The sequence below is a fragment of the Leptonotus elevatus genome, chromosome 2, assembly GCF_054856555.1.
Source record: "Leptonotus elevatus isolate MCC_2025b chromosome 2, RoL_Lele_1.0, whole genome shotgun sequence".
NCBI classification, from domain to species: domain Eukaryota; kingdom Metazoa; phylum Chordata; class Actinopteri; order Syngnathiformes; family Syngnathidae; genus Leptonotus; species Leptonotus elevatus.
The window spans coordinates 15,585,968-15,604,239 of NC_141240.1; the positions used below are offsets into that span (position 1 = coordinate 15,585,968).

An 18,272-nucleotide genomic window follows, 5' to 3' on the forward strand; every position below is an offset into this window, starting at 1 on the left:
CTTTTCCACATTCATGCCGCAAAATGCAACTATGGATGGATGGCAATTGATCCAAATATTTAAGACGATCAGCATGTACAGTATAGCTATAATGACTTTTGAAATAAATAAAATGTATAATTGTATGATGTATGTATGTGTAATACAGAAAACATTTAATACATAATGAAACTTAAGATTAAAGGTAAAAATAATTTTCACTTGACAATTATGTCATAACGCATGTATAAACACAAATTAAGTCTAACTTATAAAAAAAAATTGTCATGGATGGAATGAACTTGGGGAGGGGAAACATTTAAAATATATTTCTGAAGCGTACTCAATGCGATCTACAAGAAAGTAGATATGTTTACATAATAGACATATAAATTTAGTAAAATGTCATCAAACCACGTGACATTCTTGATTCTACAATCATTCAACAAACATAGTATTTTGTCACGTTTCACGAATTTGTAGCTAAATAGGTTCAAATTGGAAATCTATTTGAAACAGGCACATTCTTGGGCACCTTCGTGGTAAAATAACTCAGTTTCCCAGCATGCTTGTGTCTGGCAAAAAAAACGTTACGTGACTTGACGCTTTTTCGCCTGGCTCGTGCAAATGACGGTGGCAGGCGGTGTAGGTTTGAAGCTGAGTCGGAGTTTGTGACAGGAGGTGGACTTCATGCTAATATTTATATTTCCACCAGAATTCTAGGGGAGAAAGGATATTTAAATGAATGGGGGGAAACAATGTAGTGTGAAGAGATATTGACTAATTTTGGCCACTGTCACTGACGTTGTCAAACATATCCGGGGTTGTTTTGAAGGAGGCCTGTTGCTGGCTACGGGAAATACTCGGACTCGTCTGGTAGATGCCGTCGGACGCCGAGGGATAGCGGAGGACCGCGACTGGAGTTCTGTGGACGGGATTGGTGGACCAGGTCAAAGTGCGAGAGTTTCGTCTTATCTCAAAAGCTAACTAGGACGTTTTTTTGTGCTTCTCCATGGCGGGCACGCAACAGCGTCTTCGGTTAGCCATAGCCAGCCAGCTAACATTAGCTCCCCCTTGTTGACAATCTAACTGGCAAGATATCGCAAGAATACCCGACTCAGAATTTGGGACTTTTGAACACTTTGTCATTTAATATTAAAACACTTTGTTCTTGCCGCTACGTTTAATGACGCATTTGCTGTATTTCTCCCTTGACAGAAGGTAAACAAACTAAAAAGCAGACAAAGATTAGCTAAAACGTAATAGCCTTTGACATCGTTGTTGGACTGCATGGATTTGTTTTGTCGCCAATTTCCAATTTCCTCCAGTCCAGGATTCAATGTGAGTGTCATTTTTCAGTTAAACGTAATTAAATCCTCTCCTCGGCCTATTCGACGGTATCTTCAAAGGTTGCTCCCAGAGAAATGAGGCGCGTAGCTTCAGGTGTCACGTCTCTGGTCTGCTGTTGGTAACCAAAGCGCCCCAATTGGTCTGTGAGCGGTTTGTTCGCTGGTCTGGAGGGATCTTTCTCATCATGAATCGTTACCTGCCTGTGGCAAGGCAGCACTTCCTGACTGCACTAGCAAGCACTAGTGTGGTTGTCAAAGCCATCAGTGCGCTGGTGGTTCTCCTCTACCTGCTTTCCTGGGCCGTGGACACATCATATTCACTGGGGGTCACCCCGGGCTATTTGTTCCCTCCTAACTTCTGGGTGTGGACACTGGCCACTCATGGGCTCGTGGAGCAGCACGTGTGGGACATGGTAGCCAATGTTGGGACTGTGATGACTTGTGGACGCCTGCTGGAGCCTCTGTGGGGCGCTCTGGAACTGCTGATATTCTTTGCAGTAGTAAATGTATCTGCAGGCCTCCTATCAGGCCTCTCCTACCTCCTCACCTATGTGGCCACCTTCAATCTGGACTTCCTGTTTGCTGTCCGTGTCCATGGAGTAGCTAGCTTCCTGGGAGGTGTCCTGGTGGCACTGAAGCAGACCATGGGAGATACAACAGTGCTACGAGTACCACAGGTAAGCTGATGCCAGTTGGAATAAGTGTCTGTCATGGGAATAGGGATAAACTTTTGATACATCGCTGGTGTCAGCCACAATGTGGAAATTTGGTCAGTCAACACGTGTTGGTGACATTTTTATGAATTATTGACCAATCTAAACAATTTTCGACAGAATCATCAGCTAGTTGCAGCCAAGTTATGCACTCTAGTTCTCCTCAATTGCTTCAACAAGCACACTTGACATAATTCCTCTTAGGGGTGCTCCAATCCGCCTTTTTCACTACCAACACCGATACCTTGAGTTCAGTATCTGCTAATACTGATCCACCTCACTCCAAACGAAATGGCAAAAAAGCAAAATAAGTCACAATGACCGATATTTCAAAAATTTGTTTTTTGCATTCTCAAAATGCGAATGATTTATGTTTTCATGATATATCAACGATTGCAATACAGTACTCATTACATCAGCTTGGATATTTATGGCAACAGCAAGGCAATGAGCAATTTTTTTTGCTATAATAAGAAAATTACTGACTTCTTTGTTGAATATTGTTTACAAAACATGACTTTTGAACACTTCACAATGTTTATTTCATGTAAATGAAACTTTATCAGTGCAAGAGGTAGAAAGGTAGAAGTAGAGAACCCACGTTTAATAAGCTCATAGTTTCCTGGGGTGTCCCTTTTCACAATTCAAACAAAAATGCATATTCCGATGTAAGAAGACTTTGTTGAACGCACTGATACGTAATTGTACTCATGGCTTGTGTGATTTTGTGAAATTGTGAAAGAAACAAACACATTTGAACCACTGAAACTCAACTGCCTTGTATCTTGGAATCTACCTGTGTGACTTGAGACTCATTTTACCATGCCAGGTCACATTTCCCAAGCAATAACCCGACCTCCATCATTAATCAGTGCATTTTAATAGCCGCTCGATAAAGCAAAGACCTCCACTAAAAACTTGGGCTATACTTGGCTCATCCCTGATGTACGCTGATCTTCGAACAGTTGAGATTTCTCACTTCAACATCCTTACTTGACACCAACTGTTAACCTGTTAGCCAAGGCTATGGCTTTGTGCAGTCTTAGGGCATTACAGAAATAGCTTAAAAATTAAAATAATATGCCTCAAACCGAAGATACACAGATTTTTCAGCATTTTTTCCCCCACGGCTTGAAACACAACACAACGTTTAATTAAGAATAGGGAATAGGCAGGGGTTTACTGTAATTACTTTGTGGTGGTTCAGTATCTAAATACAGCTAACTATTGAGTTCATCATGTTCGTTGTTGATAAGCTTCAGAGTGCAGTACTTCCCTAACCATTTTAGAATTAAACCTTCTTTTCTCCAATTACCAGGTGAGACTCAAAGCAGCTCCAGCTTTGGCCCTCCTATTCCTGGCCTTGCTGCGCCTCTCAGGCCTGCTGGAGAACTCTGCGCCCCTGGCCGCATACAGTTACGGCGCCCTGTCCGGCTGGGTGTACCTGCGCTTCTACCAGAGGCACAGCAGAGGCCGCGGCGACATGTCGGACCACTTTGCCTTTGCGAGTTTCTTCCCTGAGGCGCTGCAGCCGGCGGTGGGTCTGCTGGCGGGTTTGGTTCATGCCACTCTGGTGAAGGTGAAGCTGTGCAGGAAGATGGTGAAGCGGTACGATGTTGGGGCGCCGTCGTCTATCACCATCAGCCTACCGGGGACAGACCCACAAGATGCTGAGAGGAGGAGGTGAGTCAGAAGGAAGAATGACCCAACTGTGTTCATCCCGTTTTTCTTTTAATTTTGTTTTTTTGTCATGTGCAAGACACAACAATTCCACAACAAATTATTTACTAAAAAGAAGGGGAAAAAATAGTGTCCGAGAGGTATGGATTGGGGAACCAATCCCAATTCTGAATTCTGAAATTTCAATAACCTATTGATTGGCTGATTATTTAAATATTAGGCTTCTTTTTTAGTCCCTTAACACTTAAAACAAAAAAGATATGGATTACAGGCAGAATGTTTGACTCTTTCACAATACGTTGTCCTTTAGTATTTGTTTAAAGGGATACTTGACTCATTGAGCCATTTTCAGTAGTAACAAGTTAATATTTTGTCCAGAATAAATGTGATTACTTAATTATTTTTCTTGTACAATTAAGAACTTTAAAGACTTAATTTTTCCACTTGCTGTTGATTGAAGCTGACATCACCTGTGCTGAGGACGTAGGGTAACGACCAATCATGGCTTACCTGTTTTCTGGGTTTGGTTCACAAACTTTGTATTTAAAGTTTTTAATTGTACATGAAAAACCTTGACGTTACCAAATTAATTCTGGACAAAATATTAACTTTTTGCTGCTGAAAATGTCTCACTGAGTCAAGTATCCCTTTAATTTTACAACAGAGATAAAAGTTGGATGATTTTTTTATTTATTTTTTTACATAGTTTTCTTTCTCTTATGTTGTAATGTTAGTGGGGGGAAAAAGGTTAGGTTTTGCCACAAATGATTGTTAATCTACACAATTTACTCTTCTAGCGTGTAGGTTTTCCGTGTTTGTGTCGGATTTAAAGAAAGCTATTAACTCATTCACTGCTATTGACAGCTATAGTTGTCAAAAATTCATTTGAACTATTTATATTAGTTTAACATTTCTTTTCCATTTTTGTTAACAAGTGTATGAAAACCTAGATTTTTTTTTAACATTTAGAACAGATGTAAAATTTGTGATTAATCGCCTGATGCCCCTACATTTTTATAATTTTCTTTAAAATAAATAAATCTATATATATATAATATTTTTAATAATCTTTTTTTTAAAGAAAAGATTATTCAAAATTAGGGGCGTCAGGCGATTACATTTTTTAATCGTAATTAATTGCATTACTTCACTAGTTAACTCACGATTAATCGCACATTTTATGTCTGTTCTAATACAAAAAAAATGTCTAGGTTTTCATACTCTTGTTAACAAAAATGGAAAAGAAATGTTAAACTAATATAAATAGTTCAAATGAATTTTTGACGACTATAGCTGTCAATGGCAGTGAATGAATTGATCTAGTTGTGCTGTACGAGTTGTTAAGCATATGTGGATGACACTGCAGTCAACTCCAAACAACAACAACAACAAAAAGATGATGCCTGATGACAAGGGAGGGATTTAGTGGTGTGAGTAAAGACGTAACAAACATTTCTTCCTCCCCGCAGACAACTGGCCCTCAAGGCTCTGAACGAGCGTCTAAAGCGCGTGGAGGACCAGTCGGCTTGGCCCAGCATGGACGACGAGGAAGATGAGGATGTAGACGAGATCCGGACCGACACGCAGCCACTCCTCCCTCGTGATCCTCCCTCCTCGACGACCCGACCAGCATCAGGGGGAGCCGGTGGCATGAGCCTCTCCTCCACTTCTTCCTCCTCAATGTCACAGAGCGGAGGAGCACAAGCCAACCCTGAATCGAGCATCATCAGCTTTGAGGACGCATCCTCTAGATTGTAACCTATTTAATCGAATAGAGGCAATGAACTTGTCACTGGAAGGGCGTACTAACTTCAGCGACGGAAGCTTGTGGACCTTTTCTTACATTCCGTTGATGTCACAGTTGAGTCCAAACGTGGGTTTAGTGTGTCTTCTCACTTTACACGTGTTGGATGTGCTCAGTGTAGTCAAGTCAGGCCTGCGCTTCTTTCATGCATACAGGCGCAAGGTAGCAGCCATTTTCTTGTGTCCTGATTTAATCCCAGCTGACTTGAGGGATGTGGACAGCTCTGAGTGTTTTTGTTTCATTTTTTCTTTTTAAATAAATGGCAAGTTGGATGTACATTTTCTTTTAGTTTTTTTCACAGCAGCCACAGATGTTTGCCAAGAGAACACGTGTTCATGACAGAGACTTGCTCCCAGAAAGACACACTCTGTACACGCTGCTTTGCTGTCACGGTTTTGGTTTGGTAACACAGTGAGGAAAAGGCGAAGCACAGAAAAGATGGGAGGGAAGCTCCGGCAGATCGGCGATGGGGGAGAACAAATCTTTTGAGATTTAAATGTTAAGTGCCAGCTGCAAGTGTTCTGGACCACTTTCCAGTTTTATGACTATCCTCCAGAGAACTACTTATTTGTTCCTTTCTTTTTGTCCCGAAAAAAAAAAATCTGTGTTTGTTCACCATTTGACAGAAGCAGCTTTCCGTACATGCGCAGTGGCTTTCTTTTCTTAACCGATCTGTCTGCTATTTTAGGTTGACGCAACATCTAATTCTGTGTCCGACCTACTTGACTCCCTGTTTAATTGTCAGCAATAACTATTGCTGCACTTACATGGAAAATTCAGTTTTGAGAGGTTTGCATACGGTTAAATATAATTTTAAAAAAATTATACACTTGAAATTTACAGATTTGATTTGTTTTTGATGGTATCTCCTGAGCTCGTTGTTCCATAGATCTAGTAACAGCATGAACATCGTATGAGGCTGAACATCAGATTATTGCAGGCTGCATTCCCAGTTGTCATTATGGAACAAGACAAATTAGGCACAAACATTGAACAGGTTGCTTAGGATTCAAACGCCCAAAAAGAAATTGCTACCTGTCTGTTGTATAATGATTTGAAGCTAATGTGTTCATTTGACAAATTATGGATTGGGTGGATTGATTAAGCATACATCAGCCTGACAGTAGTGATGTGTGAAAAAAAAAAACTAAAGCCACATGCTGTCTTTAAATAATGACTAAAAGTCATTGTGGTGGTAACAGGAATTCCTCCATTTGTGTTTTGGGGGATTTATAACCATAATCATCCCAATTTCAAATGATTTTCACTATGACCTTTTGGTTTCTTGTGGGTTGGGTTGGGTTGGGTATTACAGCTTGTGTTTTTCTAACAGTTTACTCTGGATCAAAGTCCAACCAATTCCAAACGAAACTTGGTCAAACACTGAAAACAATACAGTTGAGTTTGTACTGATGGCAATGTATATGAGTAGCCCGAAGCATTTTAAACAAATGTGTTTGATCATTGCAGATTTTTTCATCAATTTTGTAAGACGCTCAAATGACTTTACAAAAAACAGACATTGCCCTGGACTGAAAAAAGATTATGCACCCCTTATTTAAATGTATGCTTGAATGGGATGGAACGTTTTGAATTAGTGAAGCCAAACTTTGATTTTCTTTGGTTGGTTTTAAGACCGACCTTCACTTTCATTGGTAATAAAAATGTGCAAAAGCGAGTTGCTGTGTATAACACATTATTTCATACAATATTTGATGATTCATCAGTAGCAGCACTGAAACATGATTTTATTTGATGATCAGACAGCTACCAGAAAGTCAACACAATGGAGGTGAAAGGTTACCGGTATATGTCCTGTTGTGTTGCCAGTGGCCATTCAGTGTCTTTTGCGCCCCACTCAAATTTAAGACAGTATGGTGAAGAGTTCCACAATTTGCTGTTTTAGTTTACACATTTCATAAAATTTGAAAACCATTGTACAAAGTAACCCCAACTCCAAAGTTGGGAAGTTGTGTAAAATGTAACTTAAAAAAAAAAAAAGATTGCAATGATTTGCATATCATTTTAAACCTATACCCCATTGAATACACTACAAAGACAATATATTTAATGTTCAAACTGATGTGCTGAAGAAAAATGGAGATCGTAATACAGTATGTACTAAACAGCCTGAACTTGCTCAGAATTCCTGCAGCTCCTTTAAAGTCGCTGTCGGCCTCTTGGTAGCCTCCTTAACCATTTTCCTTCTCATCTTTTTAATCACCTTTTGAGGGAGGTTTAAGTTTAACGAATGAATTATTAGTTAACCACTAGATGGCACTAACTGTCGCTTTATGACACTGTTGTGCCGTTTGCTGATTAGTGGCGGCTTGTCATTAGGGCACCGGCCTCCCGCCTCGCCGATTCACCTTGATAGAGACAAATAATAATAATGATGATGGAAATAAAAAAATAATATTATAATAGAAATACTTCAAAATATATGTTTACTGTATCTGTTTTTGGATAAGTAATAAATACTATAGAGTTATTGTTTATGAGTACAATTGATTCGTTTATCTCTTTGGCGTCTTAATGATGCATTTTCCTTTTCCAATTTAATGTATTACAGTATATTTATTATTTTCCCCCAAAGGGAAAATTTTGCTTTAAAAAAAGAAAAATGTAATTGCCGAAACTGTCCACTGGGTGGGGCAGTTAGCTCAGACTACAACACAGAGTTTGTGCTAACTGAGCGCTTTTCATTCTGATTGGGGGAAATATCAGAATTGAAAAGCGTGTAGATGGCTTTGTCAGTAGTTATAATATAATATATTGCATACACAAAATTTGATTTATTTTAATTAATCACGTGTGCCGCGGCAGTGTTGTTGAACATGTGCGCGCGTCGTCATGATTGTCGTTGACGTGCTCGCGCAGGTGTGGCTCTTGAGCTCGTGCCCGACGCACCTCCCCCTCCCCTCCCCTCCCGACCTTGCCCGCGCGCTCCCGTGAAGCATTGCCTTGTACTACACTACTAGTAGTACGCCTACAGGCTCGTGTGGTGGTTGCAACGCCGAGCGAGCGACTGTTCTCCATCGAGCTCAACTGCCTGCTCTCGTCAGTCCGCACGCACAGCAGGTAAAAGTACTTTCTGTACTTTCGCTCAGATAAGTAGCGATGTCTATTATGTATTCTTATGTCTCGAAGCAGAACGAAGTATTGTTGAAGTTTCACTGGTCTAATAAAGCTGACTGGTTAGCCGACGCTAGCTTAGTAAGCTTCTTCTTTTTTCTCTCCCTGACGACCTCCATTGCTAAATGCCGCTTCCGCACTTTCCAGACAGTTGAGCTCAGGGTGAACGCTGGTCTAATTCGGTTGAAGGCTCCTCAGTGGCGTAAATAATAATGAAATACAATAAAACAGCCAGTCTCACAAGAGTAGCTTCACAAATAAGAGCTCCTATTTATTTGCTCTTTAAAATCGAAATGTTGACATTTGGCCTAGATTGTCGAAACGGCTTTAGTCAAACAAAGAGGCTGTCTTCTCGATTTGCGTCTGCTGAGCAGCGGGCTCGTTGACTTTTCACTAAAACCGGTTTACAATTAAACACAAAACACATCAAGTTACTATTTGGTTTTCGGTTTTTATTCACTGCGATAGATTTTTGCATGTTGAAGTCCACTTATTGTAAAACGTCTTGCGATGGATTTGTATGTCTTCCCTAGCTTGCTTTCATACATACGTCAAACGGTGATTTGTATGTGTTTTATTTTATTTTTTAACGCCGGGGTTTTAATTTGAGTGGAGGCCACCTACACGTTCTTCCACTGCGGACACACTAGCCATCTGTTGCCTCTACGATGACGCCATCTTTCTGGTGACCCACCCAGTGGCAGGCTGATTAAAAAAAAAAAATAACACACCAAAAATTGCACTGGTTTTACTGGGAAGCACTTTGCAAGGTCTCACAATTGTGTCTCTATGCTCGGGTGGTTTGGGGCAGTATAACAAGGGATGCAGCAATACAAATTATGTTCTGACTGAAAACATTTAGACCTACTTCTGCTAATACCAAGTGCAGATAATTGCCATATTGCCAGTAGGCCTTACAATTTTGGTCTGATTTGGTCGCAACAGTATTGCATCTCTGCTTTTTGCCATGTGCATGTTGGCATCACCAAGCCATGATCTCAAAGAGTGTGACGCTATTGGGATGAAAATCAGCACTTCCAAATCTGAGACCATGGTCCTCAGTCGGAAAAGGGTGGAGTGCCCTCTCCAAGTCCCTACCCCAAGTGTAGGAGTTCATGTGAAGGACAAATAGAACGGGAGATTGATGGCGGATCAGTGCAGCGTCTGCAATGATGCAGTCTTTGTATCGGTCCGTTGTGGTGAAGGGGAGCTGAAAGGCAAAGCTCTCAATTTACCAGTTGATCTACGTTCCTACCCTCACTTATGATCACGAGCTGTGGGCTGTGAAGAACAAGAGCAAGATTCCAGATACAGACAGCCAAAATTAGTTTCATTCACGGGGTGTCCAGCCTCCCCATTAGAGATGCACGGTGAGAAGCGCGACCATCTGGGAAGGGCTCAGAGTAAAGCCACTGCTCCTCCGCATTGAGAGGAACCAGATGACGTGGCTCGGGCATCCAATCAGGATGCCTCCCTGGTGGGGTGTTCTGGGCATGTCTTGCCAGGAGGAGGCCCCAGGGGTGACCCACATGGTCTGGGAATGCCTCAAGATCTCCCTGGAAGAATGAAGTGGCTGTGGAGAGGGAAGTCTGGGCGCTTCCCTGCTAAACCTGCTGCTGCCGCGACCCAACCACAGTTAAGCAGTAGAAGATGGATGGATAGATGGAACTGTTCAATATTCTTTTTTGGAGATTGAGAAAATCTAGTCAAAGGACCATCCTGGATAAGCCCAATCCAATTGTTTGATCCTTATTCTGGTTGTTTGGATATGGACTGTGTGTTTAACTGGACTGCGTCAATGTAAGATGTATAACATCGGAAATAATAATCTGCCAACTAAACTCACATTAAGCAGTGACAACAATTTGAATTGCTGCCAGATCCTGCCAAGACAAAAGTCAATGTCCGCTGCTGCCAGGATATTTTTCCACACTGCTCTTTACCAATTACAATGAGCATTCGTTTGGAGTGAAGCGGTGTGTTTTGGCACCCCGCATGTCCATTGCTCACCTGCTAAATTAATAGGCAACGGCGTGCTTGGAAGGCTCTTCATATGGTTCGAGGCTAACAGCTGTGAGGTGGACCAGTCAAATAACTTGTTCAGTTTCATCAATAATAGTTCTTAAATCTGCCACGATCTAGTATGTTCCATTAATTCACCCAAAACACAAAAAGGCCAAGAGTTGAGTTTTTATTAGGGGTTTCACACATTTTGACCTTGAACCTCTCATCCAATATAATGGATTAAAATGACAGTGGTAGATCAATTTAGTTTTGGTCTATATATCAATGTCCTCTCATGGGACATGAGTGGATGAACCCCCGCCCCCATTTAATATTTAGCTTATGTTCCAAAATATCTGTGTGTTTTTTTCTTCTTTTTTTTGTGGGACAGAAAAGAATGTATTATTTTTTGGGTTGTTTAATGACAAGTGATTTGTCCATGCTCTTTGTCCAAGGGCCATACTGTACCAAAAACCAAACAACTGTATGTCGGAACTGACTATTGTTTATTTTTATGTGCCTTGTGCATGCATCAGTCTTTTTTGTCGACAACATCCTTGTTCGTTGTTAAATGTTCCAAAACCTTAATTAATTTTTCATTTGAATTTGACACCTCTTTGTTGGCCATGGGTAATTATACCAGATTTTTTTCAAGCATCTGCGAAGCCTAGTTTAGCTTCCTTAGTTGGTTGTTGATTTAAAAAAAAATGTTGATAAAAGATTGAAGCCACTGCATTAGAAGGAAATGACTTTTGCGTTCAGACACAACAACCCTCCATGTTATGTTAATGGGGATTTTCCTGTTGTGTCGCCTTGCTTTATTGTCTCCCTTTTTTTTCTGCCAGTGTTTTCCGCTTCCGGTTCTTGGTTTATTTTAACCCAAAGCCAGACATATTAATAAGTGGCTACCCCACATTGATATCCACCTTGAGCATGCTTTGTGGTGTGCCTTGGATCAATACTTGTGGGCTTTTTATTAGTGTTGAAGCGGCCATTAGTGTCAGTAACGGCCCACTTTTTAGCACTAAGGTGGCATTTGTTGAAGGGGCGAGCACACCACTTTGTGCCCAGTGGCCGGTCAAACATTGACCACACACATGCCTCCAGGCTGCCACTGCCCCATTTTTTGGCCCTTTCTTCTTGTTCAAGTCATCGAGGGAATGCTCTAATATTTTTGACAGCGCTGTCCTACTTAGATTATTCATCGACCGTAACGCTTGCAGGCTTTGCAAGGCGTTTCACTGTCTAATAGTGAATTGCGTTTGAAGGTGATTATTAGATTACAATAGAATAAATAATCAATACGCCAACCAGCAATACCTTTCCCACTTTCGAAGTATGATAGCAAGCTGTATTAAAAAACCAACAAAAAAAAATCTTTTTTTATGTTCATTTAAGTTAGGGTTTGCAGTATAGAGCTTTACAACACTATAATGAAGAGTGTGTCTATCAGATTGACTAACTTGACTAATTACACGATTGCCAACGATTGTTGTCTTTGCTGTTTGTTTGTTTGGTCAGACTGGGAGGAAGAAAGTACTTGGAGATTTCTATTGTCTTAATGACATTGTTCTGTTGGTGTTGGAGAAAATATTTTCTTTCATTGACCTTCAAGAATCGTGCGGGTTCAGTAGAAAACAGCACGTTTGCACCGAAGATCCTCATTTCCCCCTTGTATACATGCTTGTTTGCCAATAACTTCCCTTTACTCAACTGGGCAAGCCTACTTCCGCAGTTACTGGAACTCATTCTGAAGTGTGTGTGTGTTTTTTTTATTAAAATATTGTCTTTCTTTGTTGCGCTCTGATTTTGTTGCCAATATGTATCTCACAGTACACGCCTTAAGGAAATTGCTTCACATTTGATGACGAGATGTGATGTAAGTAACGTTTTAATTTATTGCTACTCTCCCCAGGGATGGCAGCCATCCGTAAGAAGCTGGTGATTGTCGGGGATGGAGCTTGTGGGAAGACCTGCCTTCTGATCGTCTTTAGCAAGGACCAGTTCCCTGAGGTCTATGTCCCCACTGTGTTTGAGAACTACGTGGCTGACATAGAAGTGGATTGCAAACAGGTAAGAGATCACACACACGGGTGATTTGCCACTATTGCACACTTTATGTTGTCAACACAACACTTTCTGAATTCAAGGTGACAAGAGCCAGATTTGATGAAAATACTACTCTCTGTTCATTTTGGTCACCACTAAATCGTATAACTATGTCTGGAAATTTTTTTGGGGGGGCGGGGATCATGTTTTATTTTTCGGTAAAATCGGGTTAATATCAATGCTATTCTCATTGCATAATTGTATTGCCATGCAGTCCTCATGTCTGGGAGAGCAAATCTAAATGACATTTTTTAAATGCGTCTGTGTGTTTTCATTCAGGTGGAGTTGGCTCTGTGGGACACAGCAGGTCAAGAGGACTATGATAGGCTCAGACCACTCTCTTATCCAGACACTGATGTCATTCTCATGTGCTTTTCCATAGACAGCCCTGACAGCTTGGGTGAGTGCAAACACTGTCGTGGAGGCTACAGCAATCAATTTTCTAATGCTCTTTTCCAATCCAGCCATTTTGATGAGCGACATGCGTCATTTTTTCCGGGGTTATTTAGTTAATTTTGTTTCGATACAATCGTTAATGTCATCCATTGAATAACTGTTAGAACAAATACCTGCAGCGCAAGCATCAGCAGGCAGTCATGCTGCAAAATTTCACGCAATGCACTTTCTCCTATTAGGATTATAAAGAGCTCTTTTCACGTGTTGTGGAAATAGGTTCATATAAAAGCCAGTGATGAAAGTGCCGGATAATTGAAGTGTCATGAATAAACATGATTAAATGAGTGAAACATGTCAATTACCCAGTATGCATTAATAAAACCAAGGTAAAAGTACTGTGAAAAGACCAGACGCACAACATTCCTGCCTTTTTTTTTTTTAATTTACGGTATTTTTATGACCGACTCTGTTCACTTAAGCTTCGCTGTACCTCCAGAGAAATGATAGCATAAGCTTGTGCAGTATGTTATATTTAGATTTTGATGGTACAGTGTATGCAAACAGCATGAAATGAAGAATGTTTCACTAGTTGCTTGGTTACACCCAAAACAAATATGATTGCATTTTTTTCCCCTTTGTCTGGCTTATCTGATATCTGGAAAACCTGGTTTCAAATATTCATGAAATGCGTCATGTCAAATGTGCACTGAATTGACAAATGATTTCATTCTCTTTTTCACACAGAAAACATTCCAGAGAAATGGACGCCAGAGGTAAAGCACTTCTGTCCCAACGTTCCCATCATCCTGGTCGGAAACAAGAAAGACCTGCGCAATGATGAGCACACGCGTCGGGAGCTGGCTAAAATGAAGCAGGTACTTAAATCTCGTTTGACATACAGTGGAGTAAGCTAAAGCTAGTAACGTTTGGAATTGAAGGGAGTGCATCTTAAATGTTGTATACATTTCCCCCAATACACACTAGACATACACTCATCACACAAGCCATCAACCCGTTTGTAAATGGCATCACAGTTGCTCAGGGCTCAGATAACGACCTATCATGGCTCACCTGTTTTCTGAAGCTGAGCCGTGATTGGTCGTTACCTGAGCCTTGAGCACATGAGATGTCATTTTCAATTGACAGCAAGTGGCAAAATGGGATGGATACAAATGTGTAGATTTATGTATGCATGTATTTATTTATCTAAAACTATTGTAAAGAAAATCTTTGGGTCGACTTTCCCTTCAAGTAGTGATTAGCGCAGAGGTGGGCAGGCCATCAGGACTCACTAACTGTCCGTCGCTAAAGGACCCTCATTTTGCTGAGAAACTTAAAAACAATGGCTGACTAAGCATTAGTTCCACTGCCTGTTGGCTTGATAGGACTGTCAGCCAGAGCTTGTATTGAGTGAAGGATATTAATCAGGATCTTTTGCGATTGCATTTGAGTGCATCTGTGCCATTTGATGAGAAGGAACACTCAGTAAAAGACTCGCATTAGCCTCTCAAATTAACCTCTGTGTTAGATGCCATATTCTTGTCAATTTTGATAGTCTTATGTACATTTTGTTTTGATATTTTAATAACATGCATTACATGGTTGATTTAATTTCACATATTAAATGTGTGACAGTTTGTTAATGAATTCATGCATCAGAACTGCAATTTTCAGTACCCCTCATTCATCGTTAAATTTAAGTGTTGTGTTTTGTTTCTCATGTCTTATTGTGAGACTGGTTAATTTTTTGCTTCCACTTGTATGACTGCTTATAGCATGTGAATGTTATTTTAAACATTCCTTGTGCATTTAAATTAATGAGGACTGTTTGTGAAACAAATTACTGGAACTATAATTGGTCTCAAAAGGTAAACTTTGTTTTGATATCGAATATGGCCCATCGTCACTTTGGGGTTGTTGTATTCAAGTATTAGTAAGATGAGGTATTGATTGTCTTTTCTTCTGACAGGAGCCTGTGAAGTCTGAGGAGGGCAGGGAAATGGCCGGCCGGATCGCGGCGTTTGGCTACATGGAATGCTCTGCAAAGACCAAGGATGGCGTACGGGAAGTGTTTGAGATGGCCACAAGGGCGGCGCTGCAGGCTCGCCGCGGAAAGAAGAGCACTAGATGTGTACTGCTGTAACATGGCAGTTATTTTGTGACTGTTTGCATCTGGCCTGTTGTACCTGTGGCCAGAGCGTGGGAGGGATGGAAGAATTAGTAGATGGCGTTTTTGGAGGGAGTGAAGGCAGGAAAAGACTGCAGTTAATGACTACTGCTATAAAATGGCTGTTTGTCAGACTGAATTTACCTTGGGACTTTTGTTTGGGAAACTTTGATGGAGAGGGATGTGGGCAAATAACCACCTTTGTAAACCATTGGACTCTTAATTTGGTGGGAACTAAACACCATCAACCGACAGATACAGCTCATCCCCCCCCCCTCCCCCCCGCCCCCCTGCCCAACACTGAAGGCCATTAAGAGATCTTAATGCTTAAAATCTGGCCATCCGTGATTTTTTTGTGGTGGGATGTTCCGCTGACTGCGTTATGTTTGGATGGCAACGTTAGTTTCCTCTCCTTGATGACTTGAGCGGGTCAGGGCGCAGTACAGTTAATAAAGGCTGCCAGTGAATGTTTAACCTTGATGTGCAGTTGCAGGCAAGTACATTTCCCCTGCTGTGATGAGGCTATGTACACAAACTAACTAAGTTCAAATTCTTACTTCCAATTTAATTTTTTGGGGGGGCTACAGTGCAATGTAGTACAGTACAAGACAACACAAATGCTGGTGTCTGGCAACATTTTGGTCCTGTATGCAGCCCTACCCGACACCCTGCACTTCAGATCCGAGGGGGTCTTATGTGTGTGCTCGCATGTAAAGCCTCAAGCCGTGAGGTCTATCTGAGGTTAAATTCTGTGCTTACAGACTCAACCTCAACTCACTGGCACTGCTCTATTATTGTAGTCTTGCAATCGACAGCCAAATTGTTGTTACCATTTAACGACTTGTTTTGATGATTTAGGCAATTGTTACTTGAGCACATATCTCCCCACCAACAATAATGATGTCATGGGTTCTAAAGATGACAGAGCCAATGAAAAGGGGCCCCAGTAGAGGATTTTCAAGCCAGGCAAACTTTTCTCTTCAGCTCACCATTCCTCCCCACAGTTCTGACTGCTGGTGCTGATATTTTTTCCCTCTGGTTGTAGACCAGGACTGAGATAGAGGAGAGGAAGTCTTATGTTTACATGCATGCCACCATTAATCTGTGGATCCAGCATTTTTATTCAGTTTTATTTGGGGGGCATAAGTGTAGACCTGAAAACAGAATCCAAAGCCCCTTTTACACAGTATGTTGAATCTGGGATCTGCCTTCAGAGGTTGTAATTGAGCCGCCGGATACTCCACACTCATTTGTCCTGCCTTCTTTTGTTGAAAGCAATTGCTACTGTCAAGTATTTCTTCATAGGTCAGACTAGACATCACTATGAAGCAATTTTCCTATTGTAGGAAGCCATATTGCTGTGTGGAAAAAAGAAAAACAGACACCAGCTTCTGGCAATATGGGTTTATTACCACACCTTCTGTTCCTGTTCAGATGCAGCTGTTTTGTAGGTTCTCTGTAAAAGAGGCTTCAGAGGGTATCTTATCTGCCTTATATCATTTAAGTGTTGCCGACACAAAAAACTGCATGCAAGCACCCAAATGACAGCCTTATTTGGGAAACAGTGTTCTTCATCTTGATCTAGAAACTTTTGAATTTACAACCTGGTTAATGGATTGTTATTAGTGGTATTTGGTTAAACATGCCAACGATGGCCTGTCAGTTTTTGCTCAAATAAAATAACCCTCCAATTCCTCTTCCTGGCCTACTAGGATGAGTTTTGCTCCAGAAACCTACTCTTGCATTGTTGGATTACTTTATTTTCTGCTTTTATTTGTAAATGTATTATGTTGTCTGTCAGTATTTAAAAAAAGAAAAACCAGGCAGACCAAGAGCAGATTATAATTTTTGCTCGCTTTACCTGACCTTACAATTGGTGATTATGGACTTGTCAATCAATACCATTCAGTTTTTTGGCAGTCAGGAGAGAGGCTGCATTATTGCTTGCCTGGACCCTGAATTAAATGTTTGCTTTCAAATGCAAAACATGAAATTGAGAAGGCAAAAATGCCTCCTTGTACAAATAATTTTTATTCCTGCTTTTAATGAATGTTTAAATCTTAAATTTTGGATGCTGAAGTCAGAACAGGTAAACCAAGCTCAATGCAATGTCTGTACATATGAATTATGAGTTTGTTCATACTAAACTATACACGCACAGGACTGGAAACTGTATTTGTAAACTAGCTTTGGTTTGTGTAATAAATTACTTTCTATAACACCCAGCTCTTTTTGTTCTTCTGAGTCGGTCGGAGATAGCAGTGCTCTTAAAAGTAAATCGATGCACACAGAGTGATGGATGGGAGGTTTTATCAGCGACGGGGTTATTGTTAAACATTCCCCCTGGACTCTGATTGAATACTAAACATGCAAAGAGAACCTCAGCAGAGAGAATTTATTTCTTTTGGATCAATGGTATAAGTGTTAACGGGATGCTTCAAAACATTCATATACTAATCTGAGCCCTTTTATTTCCCTTTGGGGACTTTGAATGCATCATTTGGTCACTATTCTTACCCGTTTCAGATTTCACATTTACAAAATAGTGTGGATCACCTATCATTACATTTGGATTCAAAGATTGTTTTTAATAAAATCAGAGAAAGAAATCTGCAACATAGCCTACTAGATTTGCACTCAAATATAAGAGACCAATTATGACATCATCGTCATCTGTAAAACCCACGACAGGTAAGTTACTGTGCATTAACGTCAGTTAGCTAACCAAAGCTGGTCAAATAATACATATCTTTATGTTGGTTATTTAATAGACTTTTTTTTTTTTTAACCTTAAAAAAAGACATGTTCATCTAATACAAGTACAGATACAAACGTAAATGGAACGTAGCTAATGTGTGAACAACATATTTTGACTGCGGAAGATTGTACAGTATAACTCATCTCACGTTAGATTTAGTGGGGACTTGCTTGAACCT

The 18,272-nt window shown here is 40.6% G+C and overlaps 2 protein-coding genes across 2 annotated transcripts; both read left to right on the forward strand.

Moving 5' to 3' along the window:
- The first annotated feature begins 574 nt into the window (after positions 1-574).
- On the forward strand, positions 575-7,203 carry tmem115 (transmembrane protein 115). Its single transcript, XM_086069933.1, has 3 exons — positions 575-2,005; positions 3,360-3,724; positions 5,191-7,203. Exons 1-3 carry the CDS (start codon positions 1,514-1,516, stop codon positions 5,477-5,479), a joined length of 1,146 nt encoding a protein of 381 aa, XP_085926059.1. The 5' UTR covers positions 575-1,513; the 3' UTR covers positions 5,480-7,203.
- A 1,238-nt stretch (positions 7,204-8,441) lies between these two features.
- rhoab (ras homolog gene family, member Ab) lies at positions 8,442-17,561 on the forward strand. The gene is made up of 5 exons (XM_086069934.1): positions 8,442-8,606; positions 12,580-12,737; positions 13,053-13,173; positions 13,914-14,044; positions 15,139-17,561. The coding sequence occupies exons 2-5, from the start codon at positions 12,582-12,584 to the stop codon at positions 15,310-15,312; spliced, it is 582 nt and encodes a 193-aa protein (XP_085926060.1). The 5' UTR covers positions 8,442-8,606; positions 12,580-12,581; the 3' UTR covers positions 15,313-17,561.
- The last annotated feature ends 711 nt before the right edge of the window (positions 17,562-18,272 follow it).

Bases quoted from the DNA above. Each gene is read 5' to 3' on its own strand.
- rhoab (XM_086069934.1), top strand. From the start codon at position 12,582: ATGGCAGCCATCCGTAAGAAGCTGGTGATTGTCGGGGATGGAGCTTGT. The intron at 12,738-13,052 runs GTAAGAGATCAC...GTTTTCATTCAG, and splicing joins TAGAAGTGGATTGCAAACAG to GTGGAGTTGGCTCTGTGGGA. The intron at 13,174-13,913 runs GTGAGTGCAAAC...TTTTTCACACAG, and splicing joins AGACAGCCCTGACAGCTTGG to AAAACATTCCAGAGAAATGG.
- tmem115 (XM_086069933.1), top strand. From the start codon at position 1,514: ATGAATCGTTACCTGCCTGTGGCAAGGCAGCACTTCCTGACTGCACTA. The intron at 2,006-3,359 runs GTAAGCTGATGC...TCCAATTACCAG, and splicing joins CAGTGCTACGAGTACCACAG to GTGAGACTCAAAGCAGCTCC. The intron at 3,725-5,190 runs GTGAGTCAGAAG...TCCTCCCCGCAG, and splicing joins CAAGATGCTGAGAGGAGGAG to ACAACTGGCCCTCAAGGCTC.